General features: G+C 47.7%; 1 protein-coding gene across 25 annotated transcripts in view; it reads left to right on the top strand.

Annotated features, from left to right (window-relative positions):
* The window catches only part of TCF7L2 (transcription factor 7 like 2), a gene marked incomplete at its 3' end in the record, with an annotated part of 196,867 nt that overhangs the window by 156,822 nt on the left and 13,147 nt on the right, over nucleotides 1-26,898 (top strand). For 13 of the 25 annotated variants that reach the window (XM_079899478.1, XM_079899476.1, XM_079899474.1 and 10 more), the window contains 6 exons: nucleotides 14,375-14,507; nucleotides 17,024-17,126; nucleotides 19,121-19,207; nucleotides 24,151-24,276; nucleotides 24,837-24,996; nucleotides 25,393-25,500. In XM_079899478.1, the coding sequence (XP_079755604.1) occupies nucleotides 14,375-14,507; nucleotides 17,024-17,126; nucleotides 19,121-19,207; nucleotides 24,151-24,276; nucleotides 24,837-24,996; nucleotides 25,393-25,500 (717 nt within the window). Of the gene's footprint in view, nucleotides 1-14,374; nucleotides 14,508-17,023; nucleotides 17,127-19,120; nucleotides 19,208-24,135; nucleotides 24,277-24,836; nucleotides 24,997-25,392; nucleotides 25,534-26,898 lie in introns of all 25 variants that reach the window. The other 12 variants (XM_079899477.1, XM_079899475.1, XM_079899473.1 and 9 more) reach the window with 2 other exon arrangements.

The following is a 26,898-nucleotide window of genomic DNA, read 5'->3' as shown; positions in this document are numbered from 1 at the left end:
GCCCTGGGCGGCCATCGGGGCGCGCGGCAGCATGCCCGCGAGCCGGCGGCGGGAAGGAGAGCCCCGCAACCCGCTCTAGATGGTAAGCGGCCCCGCGCGCGCGCAGGCGGACAGGCGGGCGGGCGCGCGGGGCGCGGAGGCCGGCCCGCTGCGTCCCCGCGCCTGCCCTGCCGCGTCCCGGCTTGTCCAAGGCCGTTGCAGGCTCCTGCTCTCAGCCTCCGCAGGGTTCGCTGTCACTTTGCAGTAACTTTAAGATTGATGTCCCTTGACTGGTAAGGTGCCCGATGGAGTTGGTCTTTTTAGTAATTTTTTTTTAACTCCTCTTAAAAAAACACACACAACGAAAAGAAGAAAATGACATGACTTTTTCATTCTGAGCTTCTAGCCCGCGACTATAAAAACATGCTTTATGATTATTGTTTAACTCGGACGGGAATATTTGGGAGGGGGGGACCGTTGTTTCTTTTCGCCCCAGCAAGTTAAATCCTCTTAAACGCGCCACCCTCCTGGCTCCCCTCCTCTCTGGCTCTCCCCAAATATTTTCCTGAAGGATCCGCATTTTTGTACTTTTTATATATTTTCTTCCAAGACCCATTTCCTCTCACCTCCATCTCAAACTTCTTTATTTAAAACAACAAAAACAGAACTTTGTTGAAGATGTGGATGAGGGCAGTGGGGTGTAAATGGGCAGCCCCTCCCGTTGTCTTACTGTATTTCTCCTCTGCATGATGGTGAATTTCATGTTGAAAGGAAGGTCTCCTGGGTTTTTTTTTTTTTTTTTTTTTTGGCTTTTTTTGTTTTTGTTTTGGTTTTGGTTTGAGGACGTCTTTTTTAAAAATAATCCCACAGAACTTTGCAGCTTTCGATCACCTTGTGGGGTGTTTTTAATGGAAATGTTCTAAACGTGGGTGTACTGCTGACAACGGGGCACCTTGGGGACCGCCTCGGAACAGAGCAGTGGAGCAGCAGATATCTGGGAATAGTTTCTTAGGAGGACTTAGTTTGAAGAAATTCACAAGATTTCCCTGTCCTTTTTAAGGAGGAGGTGGCTGCGGAGGAGGAGGTCTGTCTGGAATGTGTTGGCTCGTCTTGCTGTTTCCATTTTCCTTGTCTTTTGAGAAAGCCAGAATATAAATTTCTAGTCAAAGTTGCCCATCCTGTTGGCTGCACTTTATGAGTTATTGTTGCTGAATGATTGGGAGCTGTCCGTCAGCGGGGAAGGAACTGGCAGTTTACTTAAGAAATTGCATGTGTGACAAAGGCAGCTGCCCCAGTGTGGTGGTCCACGTGAATAGAGGGAGGGAAGGCAATTAGGGGGCTGTGTTGGGGCTTTTTACTTGTCAAACTGGAGCCTCATTGCTTTTGTTACCTCCATGTAAAGGGAAATGGCAGGGTTTTGTTTTGGTATTAAGGGCCTTCCTTAAAGCTTGCTGCCTGACACTTACACAGGAAGGCCAGATGAGTCCAGAAAGAGGGGCCACGGAGCAGTATTTTAAAAGAGAAGAGGAAGAAAATTAAGAAGCCTCACTTTTTTGTTATCTGGAAGCCCTTCCAGCCCTTGTGTTTTTTTGTGGAAGGGGGTATGGTGGGTGGGGCCCTGGCTCGAGGGTTATTAGCTTGTCTGGTGTATTAACAGATTGCTTAAAGACCAACATCATGAAAACAGCCCTGTGGGTTTGCAGATAAACAGCTGGGCAGTCGAGTCGGTAAATTAAAAACATCTCCTGTACGTTAGGTGTCTCGCACCAGAAGAAACCGAATCTTTGCCACCAGTCTTGCTTCAAGCAAGACAGGGCCGGGATCCCATGTGGCAGTAGGGGTGTTTTCTTACCTGCATGCAAATCAGAGTTGTGTGTTTGCTTTTGAAGAGGGCGAAATGATTTAATTAACACTTGGGGTGGGAAAGGACCTGAAAGGTCTTCTGGGCGACTTCTGTCCTCTGCAACTTTCTTGTGTTGTTAACCCCCTCCTGGAGCAGACACCCTCCCACACTCCCCTCCTTCATGGAAAAGAGGACGATTTCAGGCCTGTGATGTCTGAGTCTCTCAACTCCAATTAAGTTAAACCCACACACATGTACCCGGCCCTGGAACCTAGGAGAGACCCCGGAAAAGTAAGTCGGGTTGGTGGGACTCAGGGATTGCCTTTTCTCTTTTCTCCTTTCTCCTTTCTCCTCCTCTCCTCTCTCCTCTCTCCCTCTCCCTCTCCCTCCCCCTCCCTCTCCCTCTGTCTCTCTCCCCCCGTCTCATTCTGGGGAAGCTCACAAAACTCACAATCAAAAAAGCGAGTCAGCCTTCAGACTACTGGAATGCCAGTGAACACAGGAAGCTTCCGTTCTTCTGCTTCCAGAGAGGTCAGTTGAAAATCTTTCAGGCACAGTCTTACTCTGGAAGGAAAAGAGGGGTGTGTACGCGTGGCTGGCAAGGCCCTACCAAGTGTCACTCCCGTGTCACTGTGACAGGAAAATACACTTTCCCCCTCCCTCCCCCTCTCCCATGGCAGCCCTCTCCCTAAGAAATTTGTTTTGAGGGATTTGACAATCTTGCAGATAAAGTGCCTGCCTACTGCATTCGGTTGATCATTTTCCCTCACGGCTGACCGTAATTTCTTAGCTACTCTTAGCGGTAGCTCTGTCCCTGCTGCCCAAGGTAACCGGTGAGGGAGGGGAAGTCTGCTTAGTGCCCTGAGCTGCCTGGGGAAGATGGGCCTTCCCCCTTCCTTCACGGATTTCCTAGTGGTACAGAGTAGAAACTAGGAGCAATTTCTTTTCATTAACTTTTAAAAATTTAATCTGCAACCAGTGAAACTAGATTATTTGGTTTCTTTTGTTTTATTTTGTTTTTGGTTTCTGAGGCATGTGTGTGGAAAGGGAAGAATCAACAAAATAACTGCAGGCATTGTGATCGTTCTGAGTACCCCAGGGCAGAAATTGGGAGCCATCTCCATCTTTTAAGATGCTTTTTTTCAGCTCTTTAAGTGAAAGGAATAAAGGGAGGGGAAGCTGGGAGGAAGAAGAAAAGTGAGAAAAGCAATAAGGGAGGAGAAAAAAAGCTGGCCCAGTCCCATCTTGAAGGTACAGAGAAAGTTTTTTTTGAGGTGGAGAGAAAGAAAACCAAAGCTATTATGTACCCTAGGGATACCATCTTAGTGGGAATGGAAGATTTGAGTGGGAAGGGAGGCACGGTGGCCTCTGGGCTCACTCTCTTCCACCAGTTGGGCAGTTGGCACCTCAATTTGAATTGCTGGGTGAGTAGTGAGGGGGGTGTGTGTGTGTGTGTGTGTGTGTGTGTATGTGTGTGTGTTCGTGTCCTTGCTTATGGTCTTGACCATTAAACCCTTGTGCTTTTTTTTTAAAAAAATTCAGACGGTGGGAAGGAAAAACAAGACAAGAATAAATGGTCATCTCAAGCTGTGCTCTTTCACTGTGTACTTTTCATAGTGGTTTTTGGGGGAGGGGGAAAGGGTTAAAGAAAAAAAAAAGATGGGGAGGAGAGAAAGCTTGACTTTCATCACAATCCTTACGGTTCTATAGCGATGCAGACCTGGCTCCCCAAGTGCAGGCGAGCTGGAATCTGGAAAAGGGCGGTGGGATTTGGGGTTTCTTCTAACAAATAATTTTTTTCCACTTCACCCACCAGGGTGGGCTCCACTGGAAGAAAGAGAAGGAAGAATGACATGCCCTCGTAGAGGAGCATACTTTGGAAGCTTGAGACATTTTTGAGCTATAAGGCTTTTCCAGTAGCAGGGCTTATGTAAACCGTGTATTGTGGTTTCATATTTAATGCTAACTTTGTGTTGCTATGTCTTTGGTTGTATTTATTTTCAATCTCCAAATTTAGATGCTGCTGGCCTTTTAGGGCTCCAGTCTTGCTTGCGGTGTTTGTATTTTGTAAACTTAATATAAAATGTGTTTTGGAAACCTGAGCAAGAGACTGATGACAGCCTATTGTGCTGTTAATGATTAGGAAGAAGGCCCTTTTGCAATACCAATTTGGGGCTTAGAATACTTGATACTCTGTTCAACTCTCGGGTCAAATCCTTTGCCACGAGCTGTTAAGAGCATTCTCTTGAATTCGCAGGCGATTCCTTAATTGTCTTTATTATTGCTTTTGTTATTATTTTGTTGTTGTTAAATGGCCAAACGGAAACATTTGCAGTGGTCAGTCAGCTCTTAGATCCCATATTTGGGGGAAGAAGGAATGAAATATACTACACACTGTAAGAGTCCTTGTGTTTTCAGAATCATGAATTAAAATCCTACATGTCGTGTTGAACTATCAAGGTGGTAGATAGCTCTCTGGTTGAGCGTGAAGGAATGACAGATGTATGTCTTGGTTTTCCTTTCTGGTTCCGTGCAACTTTCTAGTTCAATGTACAATTGTGTAAACTGTCAAGAATTGTGGCGAAGAGAGTGCAGGCTGGCACTGCAAGTGTACAAAATGTGTTGCCACAAATTTCCCACCCAGCACAGCCTCCCGTTTCCAGATTCCTGAAAGGTTCCAGACCTTTGTTTACTCAAATTACTTGGGTTACTTCATAGCGGTCCTGCTGCTTTGGGGATGGGGAAACCTCCATTCTTTATGGCTTATGGGAAGGGAGTTCCTTTGAAAGGGTAAATTCCCGACTCTGATGATACAGATATTATGATCTTTGTATTGTCACAACAGGCTGCTGCCTCTGTGTTTTCTGGAAGCAACAGAGCCTGCAACCTTGTATTTTTAGGGAAACCTCCCCTTTGTGGTTTGGGGATGGTGGAGGCCTGGTTGAGCTATGTCATGGAATTCTTTCCTTCTGCAATATTTTGGAATGTGATGAAATCCTGACATGCCCTTCAGATTACATACTTCTGCACACATTCGAAGGCTTTTTTTTTTTTTTTAAGTGAACTTTGCTTGGGTCATTCCCATGTTACCTTAAACTTTGGACAGCTGCACTCAGAGGGGGTAGCGGTGCTGTGTCCTCCTTACCACACTGAATTTCCGTGTCCTTTTACATGTATCGTTTATGGAGGCTATAGATGTCTGTTAAAGAATGCCCACGTTTGGGACACTAACGGGGCAAAATAGAGCAGAAGGATGCAGTTTTGCCTTTGCTTTCGTCTTCTCTTTAGTCTCTCTTTGCTGAATTCCTGCCAAACCCGAGGTTTGGCCATTTGTATCCGTGGGTCCCGTGAAAATGTCCATCCCTCCTCTCGGTTCACCTGTTTGTTACTAGAGAGAAATCTACCTGCTCTCTGAAGGAAACTTATCAGACTCATGTAACAGGCATGGTTTTCAAATACCGTCTAGATTGGAAAGTTAGGCACAGGGTGTTTAAGAAATACGAAAGACATTTTTATACAGCTGTTCATTATAAATAAATTAGAAAGGTGGTATCAGATTTTGTTCACTGCTTCTTTCTTGAAATCCCCAGGATGTAATAACCATTATGTACTTAAAACTTATTCTAAATCAAAATTGGTGATTTCCTTTCCATCTTATTTAGGAATCCCTAGATTTGGGGTTGTTGTGTTTGCGGGGGGAGATGGTCTGGAAATCATTATTTTTTTAAAAGTTGTTTTAAATTTGAGCTTTTGGATTTCTTCATTTGGAATAGGTTAGTTTTATTCCTGGCTCTGTTTTGAAAATCGGCTCTCCTAGAAACAGCTGTACTCTCTTACCCAAGTCCCAAACATTCCCTGCAAACTCGGACACTTAACAAGATCGATTATGCTAGCGCTAATCATTTAATGCCCAAGTAGTAGAAAAATATCTTGCGGGAGGGTGGAGGTTGCCTTTCCTGGGGAATTACTTCAGGGTGGAGCGGCTGGTCCTCATTTCTGAGACCTGGTGGAGGATTAAGATGGTCAGAGGGCCCCCTTGTGCTGCCGTACCCCCCCCCCCCCCCACCCCGGGATCCTGTGGCAGGCAGGAAGAAAACCCTGGGAACTCACTGGTCAGGGGCGAGCCTGGACTGGGCGGGCCAAGACTTAAGCTCGCAAGTGCTTTAAAGGTTAGTTGGGGGAAGCACGATGGGATGCCTTCTTTTTATTGGAAAATAAATGAGAATGAGTGGAAATGAATTATATTTAATGAACTTAACTGGAAGTAATTGTTCAAGAGCCTGTGGAAGCACAGCTCTGCTGGGTTGGGCCTTGGCTGCGACGTTCACAAAGCCAGGCGGCCGGAGCACATCTTTATTTTCAAGGTTTCAATGTTCCCCTTCGTGCGTCCACTCCCCACCCTAACACCTCCAGCCCCCCCCCCCACCCTCCCCTCCTCCTTTTGGGAGATTGAGAAAAGGTCGTTAAGAAATGCTGAATTTGGCCCCTTAGACCTTTTATGCTTGGCAATCTGTTTGGTGTGTTACCCGCCGGGTTGTTATATTATAGAAGGGGCAAAACAAACAAATAGACAAAGAAAAAAAAAACCCAAAAACGCTCCGAAAAAGGCCAAGAGCTTAGGATGGTTTGTGTTAGTTCTATGTATATGCATGTGTGTATGAGAATGTGGATGAAAATTGGCTGCACGTTTATTCTCTCCCTGCCTGCCCTGTTCAGTCATTTCCCTGCACGAGGAATTTTAATGCCTGTGTGAGTACAGGAGGAACTGTGAGTCGGCAGAATTTCATAGACGGCTGGGAGAATCTTCTCTCTCCCTCTTCTTGCTGTCTAAATGGATTTGATTCCAGAGAAAGAAGGGTTGCGGCGGGGAGGGAGAAGAAGTCAGCCATCGATAATTCACAAAACAAATAAGCAGCACCCTGAGTGGCAGGCTCTGGTGGTTGCAGAAGCTATAACCCTGCAGCCTTACGCGCACAGGATTCAGGCCAGGTGATGCAGGCTGGGTGATGCAGGCCAGGTGATGCAGGCTGGGTGATGCAGGGTGATACAGGCTATAGTTGCAGAATGGGTGTTTCTTTTTTGCATCTCATAGGTAGACCTCCTTTCTCTTAACCACCTCATTTCTTCAAGCAAAACTTTCTCGGTGTTATTTATTATTTCCAACAGGCAGTGCTGTAGCCATCAGTAGAAGTCTTGCCCAGGGAAACAGTGCCCCCTTAGCTGGGGGCAGGGCCTTAAAGTGGAGCAGTGCCCAACCATGAACAGCCCCTGCACTAGGTGGGTCCTCGCTGGCTGGGCTTCGGACAGCTGTGAGGGGAGAGGGGCAGAGTAAAGGGTGGAGAGCAGCCCTTCAGGCCGTGGTGGATGTCCGCCTGCCACCCTTCCCCTCTGTGCAGGATACAATAGCGAGATGCTCAGCAGATAAGTGAGGCTGTGCGCACCGGCCTGGATACAGGCTCCTCCCTGACGTCATCATCCCAGTAACGGAAGTGGCTGCTCCTTTGTTGATGCAGTCAGTGGGTTGTTTAGGCAGGAAGGTTACCATCGCTGACCCTTCCACTCTGGTTCATAGCCCAAAAAAATAGGACTAGTTGAGTCAACAAGGGGTCGTTGATGAGGAAGAAACAGCCTCTCCCCATCCCAGCCCCTCCTTCTCATCTGCGCTCCATGACTCCAGTGACTAGCAGCGTCTATTAACGTTTCGCTAGTCGCCATTGACCTTGGTGCAGCCACAGTAAGTGGCATCTGGAAAAAAGTGCGTAGAGATGAGCCATAAACCCATTTTTCAGTGTAAACCTCGAGTGAACAGTGTCCCTTCCTGATGCTGATTTCAGACCCTGGGAGGGCCGGTCATCTGAGACTCTGGAGACCCTTCATATCCACCCTGGGGAGGGGAGAAGGCTGACAAATGCTCCTCTGTGCTGCTTTTGTTTTATTGTGCTGGCCCCGTAAAGGCGCTTTCTGGCCCCATTTTTCTTCTTCAGAAAGGGAGAGCCATAGGGGAGTATTGAAGAGGAGGGCCGGCCACCCGAGAGGCCAGGGCTAGCAATGGCTCTATTTGTTTTCAACGTCTGTTGATTAATAGGTTGCGGGGTGAATGGCGAGCTTTCATTCCCTTTGGGTTCCCCACAGTTAGAGAAGGTGGAGGGGTTGGGGTGAGAGGAGGGCCGGCAGGGGGATCTAGAAGGGCCTGAATCACTCTTTCACTCGCCGGGTTCCCGATCGAGAGCAACATTTGGCGGACGGGTGTGTGGGCGCTCGGCGATGAGGGTGGCACGGCCAGAACACTGGACTTAAGGGTTCTCGAGGGGTCAAAGGTCAGCCACAGGGGGTGCCCCCTCCCCACTCCTCCCACTGCAGTAGGATGAATACTTTGGGTGGAAAGCCTTTGTGTGCTTTGAGGGCTGTTAAAGGACCTTTTCTCTCTGATTTCACTATTCAGTGCTCAAAACCCATAGGGCTTGATGAGCAGAACCGGGGAGAAATGAGTAACAGCCATTCCTCCAGGTAGAAAACATAAAGCCTCAATAATTTAAAGTCAGATGAGGATTTTGGTTCCTTTTAAATAGATGGTGTTTCCTTCATTTAATAAGTTCGGGCTTTTAGCGGACTTTTTCTTTGCTGCCAGAACTGACCACGTCTATCACCAGAATCCTGCTGGGCCCTGATATCGCTTGTGTCTGTATTCGAGAAGCAGAAACATGCCACTAACTGTTCTACACCCCTCCCTCCATAATCCGCCACATGGTGTAAAAATCCCTGCTAAAGATGCCTCGTGCTCCATAGCAGGGGTGTGCCTGGCTGAGGCGGGGAGCCCTGAGCTACTCCTAATTGGGGGATGGCAGGAGCACTGTGTGCTGAACTGGTCTAGGTTCCAGAGACTGGCAGGTGGGGAGTACGGGGGACAGATCCCCTTATGAGGCCTGAAGCATCTATGTCCAGCTGGGAAGGCTGGCCCAGGCTGGGCTTCCTGGGTGCAGCTCACTACCCCACCCGGCAGTGAACCCCGTCCCAGGGCTCGTCTCCGCAGACACAGCAGCAGGAGGTAGAGTCGGACAGGTGAGCTCGCAAAGCCTGTGACCTGGGACAGGTTTCCTCACCTGCTGGGTGAGCTAATAACAAATGCAACTACTTCATAGGTTTCTTTGTGAGGACTGAATAACGTCTGTCCCACTCAACACAGGCTCCATTAGATTGGCAGCTGTGAGCTGCGCTGGTGTGAGCCAGAGAGGTCTCGGTCAGAGGACTGTCTAGGCAAGGGGTCCTGAGTGGCGCTCTGGGTGCGTTTCAGGCGCCGGTAGTGCTGGTGTGTATGGGCGACTATGGCCTAACTCCCTGACCTTGTGTGGAATATTTTAGGAATGTTTGCTGTTTTTTGTGGCTCAGAGATTCCCAGTGCTCGTCATATTCTTTCAGGCTTAACTGGCAGCAGCTTAAGCTCTCCATGCAGCCTCCCATGATTGCCACTCTCACAACCTTGAACTTTAGTTAGCTGTCCCTGGAGGTAATGATTTCGCACCCCTGGGTAGTTTTGAAGACGTATTTAATATTTAGATAAAGCGCTTGCCTAAGAGGCACCTAGTTTTATGTTACAGTTGTTTGCCTTGAACACTGGACTCCGTAGAAAGATAAAAGAGGGAGGAGATACATATTTCAGCCTGTTTACCCCACCGACACTCCCAGCAGACATTGTAGCTTTAATTTAGATTCCTGGATGCATTTCTGGAAGGTTTTCCATGTCCCTCACAAAAGGTACTTTTCACATCTGAATTTTCTTAGGTTTGTACAGTTTTGAACACAATCCTTAAAGACCTCTTTAAAGAAGTGGGAGCTGTTCGTAGCGAAGGGGAAAGTCTAAGGGACATTTCCTATTTGGGTGGTGGTTCCGCGTTTCGTTTATATCAGCTCCTACTTCGAGGCCCTCCCCCTGATTCTGGAAGGACCTTGGTTGTCATCGGCTATTCTCGTTTAACCTTCAACTCTTCTGTGGCAGTGTTATTTATTAGCATAATAAAGTGATGGCTTTTCTCAAAAGACATAATAAAATATATTTATGGACCAAACATGGCATTTTTAAGCAGGGCGTGCACCTGAGGGAGGGTGGCTGCAGGACGTCCGTGTACTCTTGCCCCGCCGTGCACATCTTTGCCTTTGCAGTAAGGAGTGCGGTCTGCGACTGCGTTGCCCCCTGTGACTTTAATGACAAGAGACCGGAGGGGTAGCAGACGTCACCTTCACTGGTCCCTCGTTGTTAGTATTCATTGGACTGTAGTTTTCAAAGCTTCTTTGCACGGCATGTGTGGACGTGCCAGGCACTGTGCTAATACGCACTTTACAGGCATGATCTCTTTTAATTTTCACAACAACCCTGTTCGGTAGACACAGTTCTCATCCGGAGTTTACACAGAAACGAAGGCCTGTGAGAGGTTACACAGCTGGATGGAAGTAGGATTTAAACCCGAGTCTTCCTGGAATTCTCAGACTTCACTCTTGGTCCCCGTGTGCAAGCCAGTGGGCTCTAAAACCATTTTTTAAAGACGCTGTTGTAATAAGGTATTGGACTGAATGGTTTCTGAAGTGCTCTCTGCCTCCCCGGCTCTACTCTGTGATTCTGAGTAGATGCCATTTAAGAGCAGCGACGTTTACTGAAATTAATCTGTGAGGCTGGCTCTGTCTGTCCTTCTCTTCTTCTGATGCTTACTGTTGCAGTTTGGTGGTTCTTATGCAGTTTGTGAGAGTGTGCTCCCTACTCCCACAGGCTGGGCATTACAGGGGACACAAAGGTCTGCAACACATCGTCTTTGTCCTTCAGGGACTTAGCTATGGTAGCACCGAGAAAGGTTATTGCGACCCCAGCAGTGGACATAATATGGTGCAGACAGAAAGGACTGTGGGGATCTGAGGCTGGAGAGACACGGGCATTTTCTAGAAGGACGTCCTCCCATCATACAAGCAGTCCAGGTACAGGCAGGTTCAGTGGGAGTGGCAATTAGACCCTGGTTTCTACACGTATGACTGCATCTCCCTGCACTTGCTTAGGAACCAGCCAGCCCGGAGAGCCGTGTGATTGTATTGTTTCTAGGGACTTGCCTGTCATGCAGTCACATCAGAAGAGTTCCATGTCCCAGTGGGACCTGCATCCCCCCATCCCAAAGCCAGGCAGCAGTTAAAACTTCAGATCCCTTCACCCTCCTCTGACCACCCCTCCCCATGCTACAGAGTTCTGACTGAACCGGAAGAGACTAATTGGCTAGTAGGCTGAGATGTGCAAAATGATACGAGAGTGATGGCAGCCAGAACAGGTGTCCGACTTTTGTTAGAATCCCCTTTATACGTGTATCTAACAGGAAGAGGGAGCATTTTTCTCACATACGTGTGAACTTCACTGTTGCCCAAATGCTATCTTCGTCCTTCAGTGGACAGGTAGAGAAAGAGGGTCTCCCCAGCGTTTCCTGCTTGGAAGACAGCCATGGGATATGCACTTCTGAACCGCAGACAGAACCGTGCCATCGGGCAGCTTCTCCCGAACAACAAAAATCACAATGATAATAAGCCACCATTCCTGCGCTTACCACGTGGCAGGCTTTGTACTAAGCCCTTTCCATGGATTCTGTCAGAACTAGGACACACTTCATGATTAGGACTCAAGTCCCTTAACGTTTGTGCTTGTCTGTGATCTCGTGGTTCTCTGGTCTAGGGGTCATGGCTAAACAGAAGAGACACCTGTGGTACTCCATGGGCAGACCCAAGATGCCTGGGTCCTGAGCCCAGACCTACCGAATCAGGTCCCTCCTGCGAGATTTCTTAGTATCAGGGATCCAAGTTTGTGGTAAGCATCCTGAGAGATGCTTGACTCGAGCAGAGCTGGGGAATGCAAGTCTCACTGCCCTTTTCCCATCACAGGTTTATACACTTGCTTTCTTCCACTGCTTGTGGGGGCCTCGTTCCCTGGAAGTCCTTCAGACTCCTAAGTGACGATCTTCCCTCCCTTGGGCTATCTGTGGTTCTTCCCACGGATCCCACAGTTTCTCCACACTTATTTTAAACTGTCTGGGACTGGTCTGCTTTCTTTTCTTTTTTTAAAATAAATGTATTTATTTATTTCTGGCTGCGTTGGGTCTTTGTTATTGCACACGGGCTTTCTCTAGTTGCGGCGAGCGGGGACCACTCTTTGTTGCGGTTCATGGCTTCTCACTGCCGTGGCTTCTTGTTGCAGAGCACGGGCTCTAGGCGCGCGGGCTTCAGTAGTCGCAACTCGCGGGCTCTAGAACGCAGGCTCAGTAGTTGTGGCACACAGGCTTAGTTGCTCCGCGGCATGTGGGATCTTCCTGGACCAGGGCTCGAACCCATGTCCCCTGCATTGGCAGGTGGATTCTTTTTTTTTAACTTATTTATTTTATTTTTGGCTGCAGTGGGTCTTCGTTACAGTGCACGGGCTTCTCACTGCGGTGGCTTCTCTTATTGCGGAGCACAGGTTCTAGGCTGGCGGGCTTCAGTAGTTGTGGCTCGTGGGCTCTAGAGTGCAGGCTCAGTAGTTGTGGCGCACAGGCTTAGTTGTTCCATGGCATGTGGGATCTTCCCAGACCAGGGCTCGAACCCATGTCCCCTGCATTGGCAGGCAGATTCTTAACCACTGCACCACCAGGGAAGCCCTGGTCTGCTTTCTTTCATTTCAGCGGGTGTGTGTCTTTCCAACCAGGTAGAAAACTTCTAGAAGGCAGCAACTATCATTTTCCTTTCCTCCTAATGGTCTCCACTCCATCTGGTAGGTTTCGTTTCTTGCTCTTTTCCCTCTCCACCCTAGCACACAGTGAGAGCTTATTTGTTGGTTATTTTTCAAGTTGTCCGAAACAGAAATGGTTCCTAAAAGACTCCTCAGTGCATGGCCAGGAGATGCTGGCACTGGCCTTGGAATGGCTGCCCTTCACTCAGCTGACTTGGGCCATGTCCAGACCTTCATAGCTGCTGACGAAGGAAGTGGTACTGGGTGCATTTAATTTCGATGTTGTGATTGCAAAATGATAGCTCACGATACGAGTCTCCCATGAGCCACTAGCTACCGTCTTTCTCTGAAAGTGTCCAGTTGTTTATAGAAATCATTAAACCCGGCTGTTGGGCGTGTTGGCTTCTTTTTCTGTGTTTTTTTCCAGGAGCATTTAGGAAAGCCATATTTTTCTTTCCAAACATACCCATGAAAAAGTTAGAAGCGCCTTTTAAAATGTCCTCCCCACAATTAACTGTGGTAAGAAATACTCTTACTATATCACGCCCCTTCTTTCTTCACCCATTAAAAAAAAAAAAGGACAAGAAGGAAAACATAGAGAACTAACTGCTTGGTGGTCCCTGAACTCAAGAGGCGCTAGTGGGCAGCACTTGAACCTTCCTTCTTTTCTTTTAATGCAATTCCTTTTCCTTGATGTTAATGCAAGTTGTGCCTTCCTAAAAGTAATAAAAGGAAATGAAGACACGTTCTAAAATGAAACTTGACTCTAATCCATTCATCATCTAATACTAGCCTCTTTATCTTTGCTGGTACCTAATCTGGTTAAATGTCCCTGTTGTAGGATTTTAGTGAAAATCCTCTATTGGGAATAGGGTTTTTTGCAATTGGATTACTCTCGGTAAATGGCCCAGTAGTTCGCTTGTTTCAGCTTAAGTTTTTCTTTGTGATCTTGCTGGGCTGAGTTATAGCGTCTCACAGTGGGCCGGGGAGGGGGTGGTGGAGACTGGGGTGGGGGAAGGAGCATAAGATAATTTGGGAAGGTCTGGTCATTGCAACTAGGAAAATCTTTAAAATGGTTTTCTTTTTATTTTTGTCTCCTTCTCTCCACCTAGCAACTCTTCCCAGACGTTAAAACGCCTTGTCCTTTTTTTCTAGAGCTGCCCATTTCTAAAATGCGTACATACCTTTTATTAGCCCAATTCATCATCATCCAGTTAATCTGTTAGCACTCCCCGCGACTTCCTAATGAGATTCCTGATGAACCCGGGCTGTTGTATGGGCATAAAGTATGCAGGTGCTCGCCTGGCAGTGTAGAGCTTTCTGGTAAAGTTCACACTCCCAACCAGACCACGAGTGAGGCTTTCCATCCTGTCCTGGCTGTCTGGAAAGGATTGTAGTTTGCCCACTGGTTCTAAGGGGCCAGGAGGGGTTCAGAGCCTGGGGTGGTGGGATTAGGGCCCTGCCAGTTTTCTTGTAACCAAAGGTTTCCCTAGCCGGTCCCCTAGTGAAGCCTGCCTGCCTCCTGAAGGTCCCCCCCCCCCCCCCCCCGTGGGCCCTGGGGTACGAGATTCCCCGCCACCTGCAGGAACACAGTAGGAAGCCAGGCCCAGGGGGGAGGTAAAGACTGAGGCGCACCTACCCAGAGAGCGGAATCACAGCTGTCTGGTATTTTAGTACGTGGCCCAGGGCGGTGGGCGGAGTTGACTGCATCTTACAAAGTCCAGGTGTGGGAGGGTGTGGGGAGCGGTCAGGGCATCCTGAGGGTCGAGAGTCCTGGGCTGTCGGAACTGGCGTGACGGTGTCCTTCTCTGTTCTTTCCCTCCCCACAGTCGAACAAAGTACCGGTTGTGCAGCACCCTCACCATGTCCACCCTCTCACGCCTCTTATCACATACAGCAATGAACACTTCACGCCGGGAAACCCGCCTCCACACTTACCAGCTGACGTAGACCCCAAAACAGGTAGGCCGAGTGCTTGGGTGCAAAGAGAGTGTGCTGGTCTCAGGGCCACCAGAGGACCCGCTGGGGAGGGACGTTGACTTGGGGACTGGCTGCAGTGGCGGTGGAGAGGCTCTGTTCCTCTCCCTTCAGGGAGGAAGCCCTTCAGGGAGGCCAGAGCCTGGTGAGGGAGTGGATCTCTCCTCCCCTTTGGAGGAGTCCACCTGCAGCGCTAAGGATCTCTTTAGAGCTCCGGGTACGCCCGCACGGGCCGTGTGGGGGGCCTGGCTGTGAGTCACTCGGTGATTTTTAGGAGTGGCTTTTATAACTCCAAGAGCCTCAAACAGACTCGGAGGCAGTAGCAGTTTTGGAAGCATGTCATGGACTCCTCCTCAGCTCCTTGGGAGTGTAAGAGCCCCAACGGCGTGTTTCCCTGAAGCCCCATTTCCTTGGTGGCTAAGGGACTATAGTCACTTGACGATGACTTGGTACAGCCTCGAGGGACCACATCACTGGGTTCTGCATTCTGTTTGCTGATTTCTTTGAGTTCTTCCTCCCCCGAAATATCCTAGGTATTTATCATCAAGCCCGTTTTGCAGATGGGAAGACCCAAGTCCAACATGGTTTCCTCATTGCATCACGGAACAACCAATAGGGTCTCAGGCAGAAGATGCCACATTACTCCAGCTTTTATGCTTGTCCCTCCTTTCCATCCCATGTGCTTTTTCCCTAAAGAGGAGAGAGGGAGAAGGCGAGGTTACTTATAGCTCCCTGCAACAAGATATACAACAAGGCGGGGTGGTCTTGGGAGAACAGCTAAGGCCAAGGGTGTATCTTTCTGGCTGGGCGATGCACTGGCTGGGGTTGGTTTCTCTTCCCAGCTAGCTAATTAGAAGGATGGATTCAGAATGGCTATTCCCATGTCACTTTGTCGGAGGGAATTGTTCGGTGTTGAGCTGAGGTAGACTGCCTGTTCAGGCCGCCTTGGCTGCCCCTGAATGAAGCCACACATGAGCTGGCTCTCACCAGCTCTGAGCCCCCTTTGTGCTCGTGGGGGACCCAGCCTGGTGCTTGGCTGGCTGGAGGAGGCTGCCAGCCGGCCCCAGGCTCCGCGAGTGAATGGCAGCTTCAACGTCTCATTTAAATAATGGTAGTACAGGGAATAGCTTTTAAATGGTTATCGTAAAGCATATGATTAACGTCTGCGGACTGTTTACTTTTCCTCTGCGAATGTTCTTTCAAGTGTGCGAATGGCTTGGTGTAGGGTCCAAGCCCAGCTAATCTGTTTGGTTTTTGTAATAGAGAGAAAGCAATGTCTGCATGAAAATGTCACCCAGGGAGGCTTAATTTACAGATTAAAAGCTTCCTGAAAGAATTTTTAAAAAAATGAAATAGTTTTCATCCGCGAACACGCAGCTCATGCCCTTCGATACTGTTTTAATTCTGAGGAATTGTTCGTTTTGCTTCCCACGTGAGCTGCGTGGATCTGCTCCTCTGGGTCCAGATTGCTCCCAGCCCTCTTGATTTCTAAGGATTGATTGCAGGATGTGTTCCTGTGGAATTAATAAGTGTGCGGTGGCACAGGCCTTCAGAACTCACTCCTCAGCCCCCGTGGTCCAGCAGTACCCAGTCAGCGGATGGGTTAACTCACGCAGGCAACTTGGTCCTCTAGAAAACCAGGCTCTAGAACTGAGTGGACCAGGCCTCCAACATCTCCTGGTCTGTTCAGTTCAGATTCTGCCTTGGATAAGATGCCAAGGCATTGTGTGAGTGTCTGCTACAGCTCATCTTCAAAGTGGAGTTGGACACATTTAAACAGAATTAACTTTTTTGAAAGAAGGCACGGGTAACTTTTCAAAAGCCATAACTCAAAAAGTATATTAGAAACCAGAGGAGTAACTCATGTAGGTAAGTCATTAGAATTAAAAGGAAGGAGGGAAGGGACAAGTTGTGAGGACAAAGGGATTTAATATTACTTGATCCCCTACTATGTGCCAACCCTTTTAGATTTTTTTTTTTTTTTTTTTTTTGCGGTATGCGGGCCCCTCACTGTTGTGGCCTCTCCCGTTGCGGAGCACAGGCTCCGGATGCGCAGGCTCAGCAGCCATGGCTCACGGGCCCAGCCGCTCCGCGGCATGTGGGATCTTCCCGGACCGGGGCACGAACCCATGTCCCCTGCATCGGCAGGTGGACTCTCAACCACTGCGCCACCAGGGAAGCCCTCTTTTTTTTTTTTTTTTCAATTCAAATAATCATACCAATCACATAAGGCAGAAATACCCAAGCTGGCATTTTCTGAGTTTGTCTGCGTTTAGCCAGTGTAGGATCCATCTAGAGTGAGATAAACTTTTCAAGCTGCGGCAGAGGGATAATGAGATGAAACTTACCCACAAGTTCTTAGGATCAGAATTGTGAAAAGAACCTCATGCTAGGATTACAGAGGCAATGTCTCCCTTTATCCTTTACCTGTTCCCATCACCTGACAGTTTCTCTTTCCTTCTCTCCCTCTCTTGTACCTAAAATTCTGCTTCTTCTCTCAGGAATCCCACGGCCTCCGCACCCTCCAGATATATCTCCGTATTACCCGCTATCGCCCGGCGCTGTAGGACAAATCCCCCATCCGCTAGGATGGTTAGTACCACAGTAAGGAGTTCCATTTTTTAATTTCCTTTTTTGTTTCTCACATGGGCACATGCTTATTATTTATTCTGTGCATGTATGTTTGTGTTCGCAGAAGACAGAGTTGGGGAGGGAGGGCAGTGGGTGGGAGGTCATGGGGAAGTTGCTTGCTGAAGTGCCCTGTGGAAAGGCAGGCAAGTCAGTAGCCATTCAGGTGGATGATGTGAGAAAAAGGCTGTTGATACTTGGCGCTCTGAACCCATGGTCCCCAAAGGCCCTAGGTTCTTCTCTGTGAACAAAGGTACCCTTAAGGTACTTTGGGAATTGCAGAAGACTCCGAGGGCTTCTCCCCTGTGAAGCTGATCATGGCTCTTCTGCTGGTGGCAGCCCAAACTGGAGTCCTGTCATTGGATTGAGGCAGCAGGGAAGTGGGTACAGGCACAGCCTAGTTTTGAAATCTGGGGGTGGGGGTGGGGGGTTATAACTCCACCCCCCATCCCAACCATCACTCCCAAGATTGACAACCACAGTGGAAATTTGGTCTATTGAGAAGCTCCATGTTATTCAACCAGCATCTCTCTGAGAGTCTTTGCATGTGGAGTGCTTCATCTAATTTTGAGGGGAGCGGGCGGGGCAGCTGGAATCCTCACTCCAGCATGTGGGGCCTTCCTGTCAACCCTAGGTCCTGGCAGCGCCCAGATCATCAAACTGCCTTTTACAATTTGTCTTCCTGTCGCCCGGGCTTGCTTTTATAGACCCGCTAACCTTGCTTAGTTAACTTTAAAAAATGTGTGTTTTAAAAATCACGGTAGAAAGGCCTTTAATGTCGTAAGAATTCTGTGTGTGTGTGTTTGTATGCATGTGTGTAATACGTGTTTTATGGTGATGCGCTTTTGTATATATACTTCTCCACGTTTATCGGTGATCTCTACTCTTTAAAAAACACAGGACAATTTGTTGAATCTTAACAGGAGTAATTCCTGGTAAAACTCTCAAGTTTGGGTCTTGGGGAAGACATACTTTTATAGCCTTAAAGAAGATACAGTTTTGGAGGGGTTCACCTCCTCTCCCCCAGTTCTACCCTGATTTCTCTAGCTGAGCATATTCTACACTTTAAAAACAAACAAACAACAAAAAAACCCATCTTGTATTACGCAGTAGCTGCACTAAATACCAGCCCTGGGCCGAGTTTCTGTTGAGTTTTTGCTCCTCGGTCTTGTTAGGGAGGGTGGACGTGGATGGGAATGTGTGTCCTATTTCTTCTTCAGTGGGTGGGACCATGCCTCCCAGAGTCCTCAGTCATCACTTGCCCCGTTCAGCTGATGGAGAGAGATTTGAAGGATAGATAAAAAGGAATAGCCAACTCAGACAACCCTCTGTCAGAAAAAGTTGTGTGTCTTTCATGAGGATGCTACTTTGCATGTTGCTGTATTTTTTAATTATTGTAATGAGGTGTGATTGTCTATTGGTTACCCACAATTCTTCTTGGGGACTCTCCCCCCCGGTAACTCTTGTCAACACTTGTTAATTTGACAAAAGGCTACAAATTAAGCTCTGTTAATTTAATGTTTTCTCACCGAGATCTAAATACTGAAAGAGGCCCAAAGCGCAACTGAAGTCCTTTGATTCACTGTACTTTATTTTGGTATAAATTTACATTCATTATTGTTTTCCTTTGGATGTGTAGCCCTCAATTAGTGTGATGGCTCCATTAAAGCAAGCGAGACTTCGCCTTTAATTATTACAACAAAACACCTAGTTTCAGCTTGGGGAGAGGGTCTCTATTGACATAAGCAAAGGTTATAAAATTTAATTAGCCATTCCTATCAGATTTATGGTATTCAAATTGTTCTGTGTTTCTTCCCTTTGATCCTTCCTGTACAATCCCCAAGATTTTTGTTCTGAGAAAATGAGAATAAAGCTTCCTGTGCAGAGAGAACTTTTCCTTTTTTCTTCTTTTCCTTTTCCCCACCTCCGCCCCTGTTTGCATGCTCTCACTGTGTACCCCCTCTTTGTAGGCAAGGTCAGCCAGTGTACCCCATCACGACAGGAGGATTCCGTCACCCCTACCCCACAGCTCTGACCGTCAACGCTTCCATGTCCAGGTGAGTTCCAAGAAAGAGGGCGTTCAACCAAGGCCATGGGTCACTTCTCAGAAAGTTCTCTAGATGCTCCCAGACCATCCAGGGACTGCTGCTACGTGTAGTTCTAAGGGTATAAGACCCGCAGTGCGTTAGGCTTTCCTCCTAGAAAATACTGAAAAATTGCCCTGAACTTCCCAGGTAGATGATGGCAGAATTTCAAGGTTGAATTTCTGAGTCAATATATTTCAAAAAAAAAAAAAAAAAAGGAAAACTTAAGAAGGCAGGAAGAAGTAATTAGGACGTGTAGAGCTTTTTAAAGTGTTACTTCTCTGTTGCCCTAAACCAGGTAAGAAAGGAAAGGGTTCAGATAAGTTTATTATTATACAAAGAAGAATTGGAGGAAAGGTTATCAGTCTTTTCAAAGCTCCGGACTGTTAAGCATCAATAAGAAAGGACACCCTACTCCCCCGCCAACCCAAACACACCTCTCTGTGAAGTAGCAGTGTCCAGTAGAAATAGGAGGTGAGCCTTATATACAGGGAATATACATAGGGAATTTTAAGTTTTCTAGTAGCCACATTTTTTAAAAGGAGGGAAAAAAAAACCCAGACAATTCTTTTTCATGATATATTTTATTCAACCTAATAGAGTCAAAATATTATTCATTCTGACGTGGTATCACTGTAAAGCAACTAGTAATGAGGTTCTACCTTTTTTGTACTTAGTTTTTTGAAATCTGATGCGTATTTCACGCGTCCACCATATTTCAGTTTGGCCTGGACACAGTTCAGGTGCTTAGTAAGCCACACGCGGCTGGTGGGGACCACGTTGGCCTGTGTAGCTCTAATAGGTTTTTGAAAGTTAAAAAGTCATATGCGTGTGTACATTCACATATCTTTCAGCATATAAATGTATATATAATACATACACACATACACCTGCATACGTGTACCTAGATCTTTCTAATCCCCATGTTCTCCTTTTCCCCCTTCTAATTAATTCTGACTAATTTTTCAGCAACTGCTAGTTTATTTACAAACTGGTTGGCAGCAGTATGGTTAAGTAGTCGCTAATTGCTCCTAATGATAGTTTTATTTTCTGCTCATCTGATTTTCAGTCAAGTTAATTAAATCGGCGGAGGTTTAGACTTTCCCGATGGGCTGCAACAGCGAATCCGTTTTGAGGATGGTACCTAATTAAATCAGCATGAACATGGCAGAGATGCCATCCCCCAAGCTCTTCCCCCAATCTCTGTAGCCAGCATGAGGACCCAAGACCAGAGGCAGGGTGGGAAAGGCAGGCCAAGATGCCTCTTTTCCTACTCACAAAACAGTGATTTTGGTGGAGGAAAGAGTAAGAACCACAGTCGTTAAGAAACACCAACTGTAGCATCTCTAACGTTTGTAATTATGCCATGGGTATCATGGAGCTAATAAGATCCGTGTCCCATATGTGATAGATCATCTCAATTTCTAAATCCACACCAGTATCGGTTAGGCGGGAAAATGCTTGTGGGTCCTCTTCTCCAGTGAGAAGAGGAAGGTTATCCTCATTAAATAATGTCATCACAGCCTCGCAAAGCCTGGGAACGAATAGGGAGCCTCCCAGGAGGAGAGCTGCTTCTGAGCACCTTGTAATCCACAGCTCACCCTCCTCCGAAGCAGCATGCATGGAACGCATTGTTTTTCGTGTTTGTTCCTTTGGTGCGTTCCAGAGGTTAAAAGCGGTGCAGTAATCGTAGGATAGGGATTGAGGTTAAGCTCATCGATTGAATTATCATTAGGAGGTTAGCCAATGATTTCGAGGTGAGCATGGGGTGGAGGGAAGAAAGGGAACGGTGGGAGGGAAGTTTAGGGGGCTTGAGGTGCAGGGGGGAGGCGGCCGATTCCCCAGGTAGGCCTTATGAAAGGTAGCTAGTTAAAAAGAGTATACAGCAAATTAAATACATTATTGTGGTAATGGGGCGACAGAAGTGTGGGTCTATTATACTTATGGCAGTTATAGGGAATGTAGGCAGCTTGCCCTGTTCCACAACACCCTTTGATATTCATTCTCTTCAGCAGCGGGGCCAGGGCTTCTCAGAATTAAGTGATGGGTCATTATACTTTAAACACCATGGAGAAGCCTAGATTGGCAATTAAACAGCTCTTGCTGACACTCACTTGTGCCACCCTGTGACCCCCTTTAGATTGAGATGTTGGAGCTCCGGGCCCTCAGCCTGCTAAATTGGCGCAAGGCTCTTCTCCTGACGAGAGCGGCTCTGAAATCCGCCGGCTTCAAAGAGAGAGAGATCATGTATAAACCATAATGTGGGTGCACCGTGGCTCACAAAAAATAAGGCAGGAAGAGATGAAATGGTACAAGTGCAAGGGGGGAAATGAGAGAATAATGGCGAACCTAATGCAGCTCAAAGCAGGCTTGTTGCACAGGAAAATGCAGCCCACCGCCCGCGCCTGAAATCAAGGCCTGCAGATGGTATCCAGTTAACAGAAACGTGTCAGCAGTGAAGGAAAGTGAGAGCGAGGAAGGCAGAAGCCCCTGAGACAGCCAGAAACAAAAGTTAGTTGTCCTTAAGAAGTTAAGGTTCATCATTATATCCTGGCTCGGAGCCATGAAAGCAGATGGGGGGATATAATGAGCGGCTTGGAATTTTTAGGGTGTTTATTGCATTGCATGAGATAGTTGTCTGCAGAAAGGAATTTCTTACGCGAAGGTATGCGTATAGCCCCCCCCCCCCGCCCACACACACACCACACATACATCTCTTCCTCTGCTAAACATTTCTCAGGTATAGGACTATGTATGTAGGTATGTGAACTTCGAAGTGTTTGGTCTTCATGGCTACACCGGAAATCTTTCCCCACCCCAGAATGTACTCAAACTGTGGTGTCTCCCTGTGGTGTTTGGTGTACACACACACACTCACACACACACACAGTGTTTTTATCCCCCCCCCCCCCCCCACCGTACACATATTCTCATTCAGCAGGAAGGGAACATATGTATCTGAGGAATGTCAAGCCTTTAAAATTCACAGCAAAAGCTGCTGCTCCGCCCACCGCTTCACCCAAGGGCTTCGAGGAACACATGTTCTTCACTTATGTTTTCTCAGAGGCCTTCAAGCTCTGGGAAGGAACAGGGTGTAACTTGGGAAGCCAAGTGCCTCCCAAGGCTTTACTTTTCATTTTTTGGGGGCGTGGGATTGGAAGTTCTTTTTTTTTCTTTCTCTTATTTTCTCGCTCTTTCTCAGGGTTTTTCTTTTCTTTTTCTTGACACCATAAAAGAACTCGCATGGTTCTTATGAAAAAATCATGCCGTTGTTACCAAACTTTGATACTGACTTAAACTGGGAAAGGCAGCCATGGGAGAGGGGCCACATCAGGGTAGAAATTCTGAGTCAAATGTCCAGTCTGCTTCTGGGCCCCCTTCAAAAATCTGCATGATTCATTGATATTTTCTCTGTTGATCGATGCAGAGTCAGTTAGGACTTTAATTTTTCATAATTTTTCAAATGAACATTTGCTGCATTCTTTTGGTAAAATGGAAGCTACTTTCATTTCCAGTCCATATATGAAAAGAACCTTGTAGATAAGTACAGGATCCTTGTGAAATAACTGTCACAGCAAAGTCTCATTAGCACCTCAGTGCCCAGCAGAATTAGCTTCCTAAAGAACAGGTGCTCATTCCCTGGGGGGTACATGGGGTTGTTGTGGTTTGGATTTATTCTGAAAGCAACAGTTGCTTCATCTGGGATCCCCCCTTCACCTGAACTTGAGTGATCTCGCGTGATCTTGCCAGGGCGGAACCTGGGGGCCTCCGTTCTGTTTTCTTTGGGGGAATCTCCCCTTGTAGTCCCTCACCCCACTTTTCTCTACAGTAGTATTCGTTCCTTTAAGAGGATGGTTCTTCTAACCCAGAACAAATCATGGCGACTCTAAGCGTATCAGAAAATGCGAGAGCTGTTTGTCGGATCCTGTTGTCAGTTTGCAGATGGACCCGGAGCATTTTAAAATTAGCTCTGTACGTCCTGGCTAGTTTGCATGGTTGAGAAATGCCAATTCACGGCCTAAACTGTGTCTGAAAAAACTTTCCTAAGAATAAACAGTATTAGAGGAAAAAACACAAACTTCTCTTTTCTTTGTTAACAATTCTGATCATCATTTATAAGGCGTTTCAATGCATAGGCAGTGTTTTAAGTAAAAGTAATTTAGGAACCCTAGAATTTTAGAGTGGGAAAGGATGTACAGATCAGAATTCAAAGCTTTGTTTGTGGGTGTGTGTGTAAAATACTGCTTTGAGTCATCTTTGATACAAACTTATTTAAAACGTCCGTGGCCTACGTTGAGAACCAGATAGGAACTATTTGGATGTCCCCCATCTTTCTGCCTCACTCTCTCCCATTCCTGTCAAAGTGATGGGGGGCACAGCAGCAAAAGAGAAATAAAAATATGACTGCACTCCCATCAACAGAATGAGGCCTAATGAGGCCGATGCAGCATTGTCAAAAAATGTGTGTATATTTCAACCGCATTAATATTTTATTTAGCTGTCTATATGCAACAAAAGATTTCACCTTTTAGTCTAGTGCTGATTAGGACTTAGGAAATAGTCTTCTTAGATGTCACTAATAATGTCCCCCCAAACCTGTGATCTCCAGCAGGTAGTCCAAGCCTACTTTTCCACCCAAGTATATGGGCTGAACTTGTCTTTTGCTAGAGATGTTAAAAATCGTAATGTCTCATGTCAGTAGCAATAATGAAGGGGGAGATTGGCTTTAATGACATTATAAGAATCATTATGTTTAATTTATTGCTAATTAATGCTGACAGGTTTCATATGCCTTGAGTTGCTTTTATGTGAGTGTTACGTGCTGTTTCTTTTTCTTTTTTTTAAATTGTGTGTACACATCCCTCCCCATTCATTCATTTTGATTCTGACAATTTACACAGCTTTCTGTCTTCTAGGTTCCCTCCCCATATGGTCCCACCACATCATACTCTACACACGACCGGCATTCCCCACCCGGCCATAGTCACGCCGACAGTCAAACAAGAATCTTCCCAGAGTGACGTCGGCTCACTCCACAGCGCGTAAGTGTCCTCCTTCCGATCAGTTTCTCTTTTGCCGCGTGTTTAGCCGGTGGCTCCTGGGTGGTGGCGCTCTGTCCAAGGTTGGCTGCGCTGGTGTGACTCCAGGAAGCACCCAGCTTTACAAAGAGGGAGACATGCACCACGCGGGGCTTCACGGCTGGCGCCCACTGCGGGGGAGAGAACATGACTCTTTCTTTGTGTCCTCGGACGGACTGGGATTTGCAACCGCTTCCCCGTCCCTGACCCCTCTGTGTCCTGCGAGCATGAGAGACACCAGCTGAGATGGAAACGGCCACAGTGTGCTTTCCCCTCCAGCTTGGGACAGTTGTATATTTGTGAGCCTTGAGGAAGTGATAGCAAAATCTCTCACCCCTCCACCCCCCTCCCCAACCTGTTTTTGTGCCATTTTCCAGGATGGAGAAGACCCAAAGTGGGAGTGCGCTTCTCCTTCCAAACTGCTAGGGTGTTGAGGCGGCGAGGAGGTGGGCTTTCTGCTGCGGAGGAAGCCGCACCTTGCGATTGTTTATTGGGTGGTGTCTGTCGCTTTTGTCTCCATCCAGAAAGCATCAGGACTCCAAAAAGGAAGAAGAAAAGAAGAAGCCCCACATAAAGAAACCTCTTAACGCGTTCATGTTGTATATGAAGGAAATGAGAGCGAAGGTTGTAGCCGAGTGCACGTTGAAAGAAAGTGCAGCCATCAACCAGATCCTGGGCCGAAGGGTAGGCGGCTGCCCCACTGGGAGAAGAGGGCAGAATAGGACGCGCTGGGTGGGCTGGCACACGTCCCTGTCCCCGCTGCTTTGGAGGGTCCTTTCCCTTTAGCCACTCTGAGTCCTTCCATGGCCAGCGTGGAGCTGGGACCAGCAGCCCCGAACCCGAGTGAGGTTCGGAACGGCCACAGCCTGGTTTTCCCCACCTGCAGAGAGAGCGAGACTAGAACAACATAGGCAGAAAGTCAGGTTCTGGCTGAGCCCTCCTGTTAGTGCCGGGCCCCTGCAGACTGTCGGCACCTGCGGATGATAGCGTTTCCGCTGGAGGCGCTCTCCATGCCCCAGCCACAGTGTGGTTTGTGACGATTCTGCATCTCTCTCTCTCCCCCCACTGTGTCCCCTCCAGTGGCACGCACTGTCCAGAGAAGAGCAAGCGAAATACTACGAGCTGGCCCGGAAGGAGCGACAGCTTCACATGCAGCTGTACCCCGGCTGGTCCGCACGGGATAACTATGTAGGTGGTTGCTTTTTCTCAGGACTAGAGTCTGTAGAGATGTGTTGGTTGTCCATCTGGACAAAGGGAACACAACCTGCCAACACAAGTCAGGCCTCAGTTACCATGCAGTCTGCCCAGTCCTAGGACCGTTAGCATCTTACCCGAGCACCGGATTGGAGGATTTTGTCTGGCTTCCTGTAGGGCTCCCATCAGTGTGGGATAGTTCTTCAAGGAAGAGGGATGAGGCTCGTGTTCTAATGTTCCAGCTCAGGGGGCCCGTGGGGTCAGTTTAGGGCTGTTCACACCTTCTTGCCCACGTCTTTGAAGAGATGTGGCTCCGGGTATACACCCAGTGAGGCTTGTGTGCTTCTCAGCAGTGAGGGTGGCCTTGCAGAGACGACCGGGGGTAGGGGTCGAGGGAGAGCGTTTACTTCCTCACAGCTGTGTTAGCAGGGCCTTCACCCTTCAGAGGGAAAAATGAAACAGTTGCCTTAGGCTGTGGTACAGTAGACGTTGGAAGCCTAGTTCATCCTGAGAGGGGCATGATGGGAATATCCCTGAAAGTAGCCAGTAGAAGTCATCCTTTGGCGGGATGGATGAAGTGACTCAGGGCCCAGCAGGGTAGGGAGAAAGTGTGTGTGTTGTGCGATGTGTGTGTTCCTGGGCTCTCTTTGTTGGCTGCAGCATTTGCCTAATTTCCTCCCGTGAGTTTTAGAAAACACTGTAGGGTTGTTGTCTTTACTAATCACAGTGAGAGCGACACTCAGGGTTCTTCTCTTCCCGTAAACTGGCTCTCGTCTGTTCTTTCTTATTTTGTATTTTGCCCAGGAGCTCAAGTTCTGGGCCAGCTCTCCTCGCTAAATGGATGAAATGTCTCTTATTTTGCCTCATACTGTATTACATGGCATTTGGTTTCATGAAGTGATTTTTACCATCCGCTCTTTGGGGAAAAACAAAACCTGTCTTAACGCCGGTAGCAGCCTTCTCCTCCCAGTTCTTTCTTGTCAGTGGCACAGAGCCGTGGGTGATTCTTCTGCCCATCAGTGCTCCCTGACCTAGCTCTCCCCTGGCCGTCATCCGTGGTGAGGAAACTCTCTGTGTATGTGGCTTGAGATCCATTCATTTATCGCTGATTGTGAACTTACTGTGCACACAGGGTGTGGAGATTCAGAGTTAAATCAGAACTCTCTCAGAACTTACCAGCCATCTGCGTGGATATGTGGGTCCTGAGTGAGGGCTGTCTTCTGCTTGCTCTGAGTAGCAGTTTTCATCACTTTTCATAGTCTCATCCCTATAAACACACAGTCGCTTCTCTGCTCTTTGCCACGTGGGTGGGGGAGGACCGAGACGCCCGTGTCTCCCTCACTGCTGCCAGCCGTATCCCCGTAGGTCCCATGCCTTTAGCTGGCAGCACTA

This window comes from Stenella coeruleoalba (assembly GCF_951394435.1).
Source record: "Stenella coeruleoalba genome assembly, chromosome: 16".
Taxonomy (NCBI): Eukaryota; Metazoa; Chordata; class Mammalia; order Artiodactyla; family Delphinidae; genus Stenella; species Stenella coeruleoalba.
This window is presented reverse-complemented; position numbering and strand designations above follow the sequence as displayed.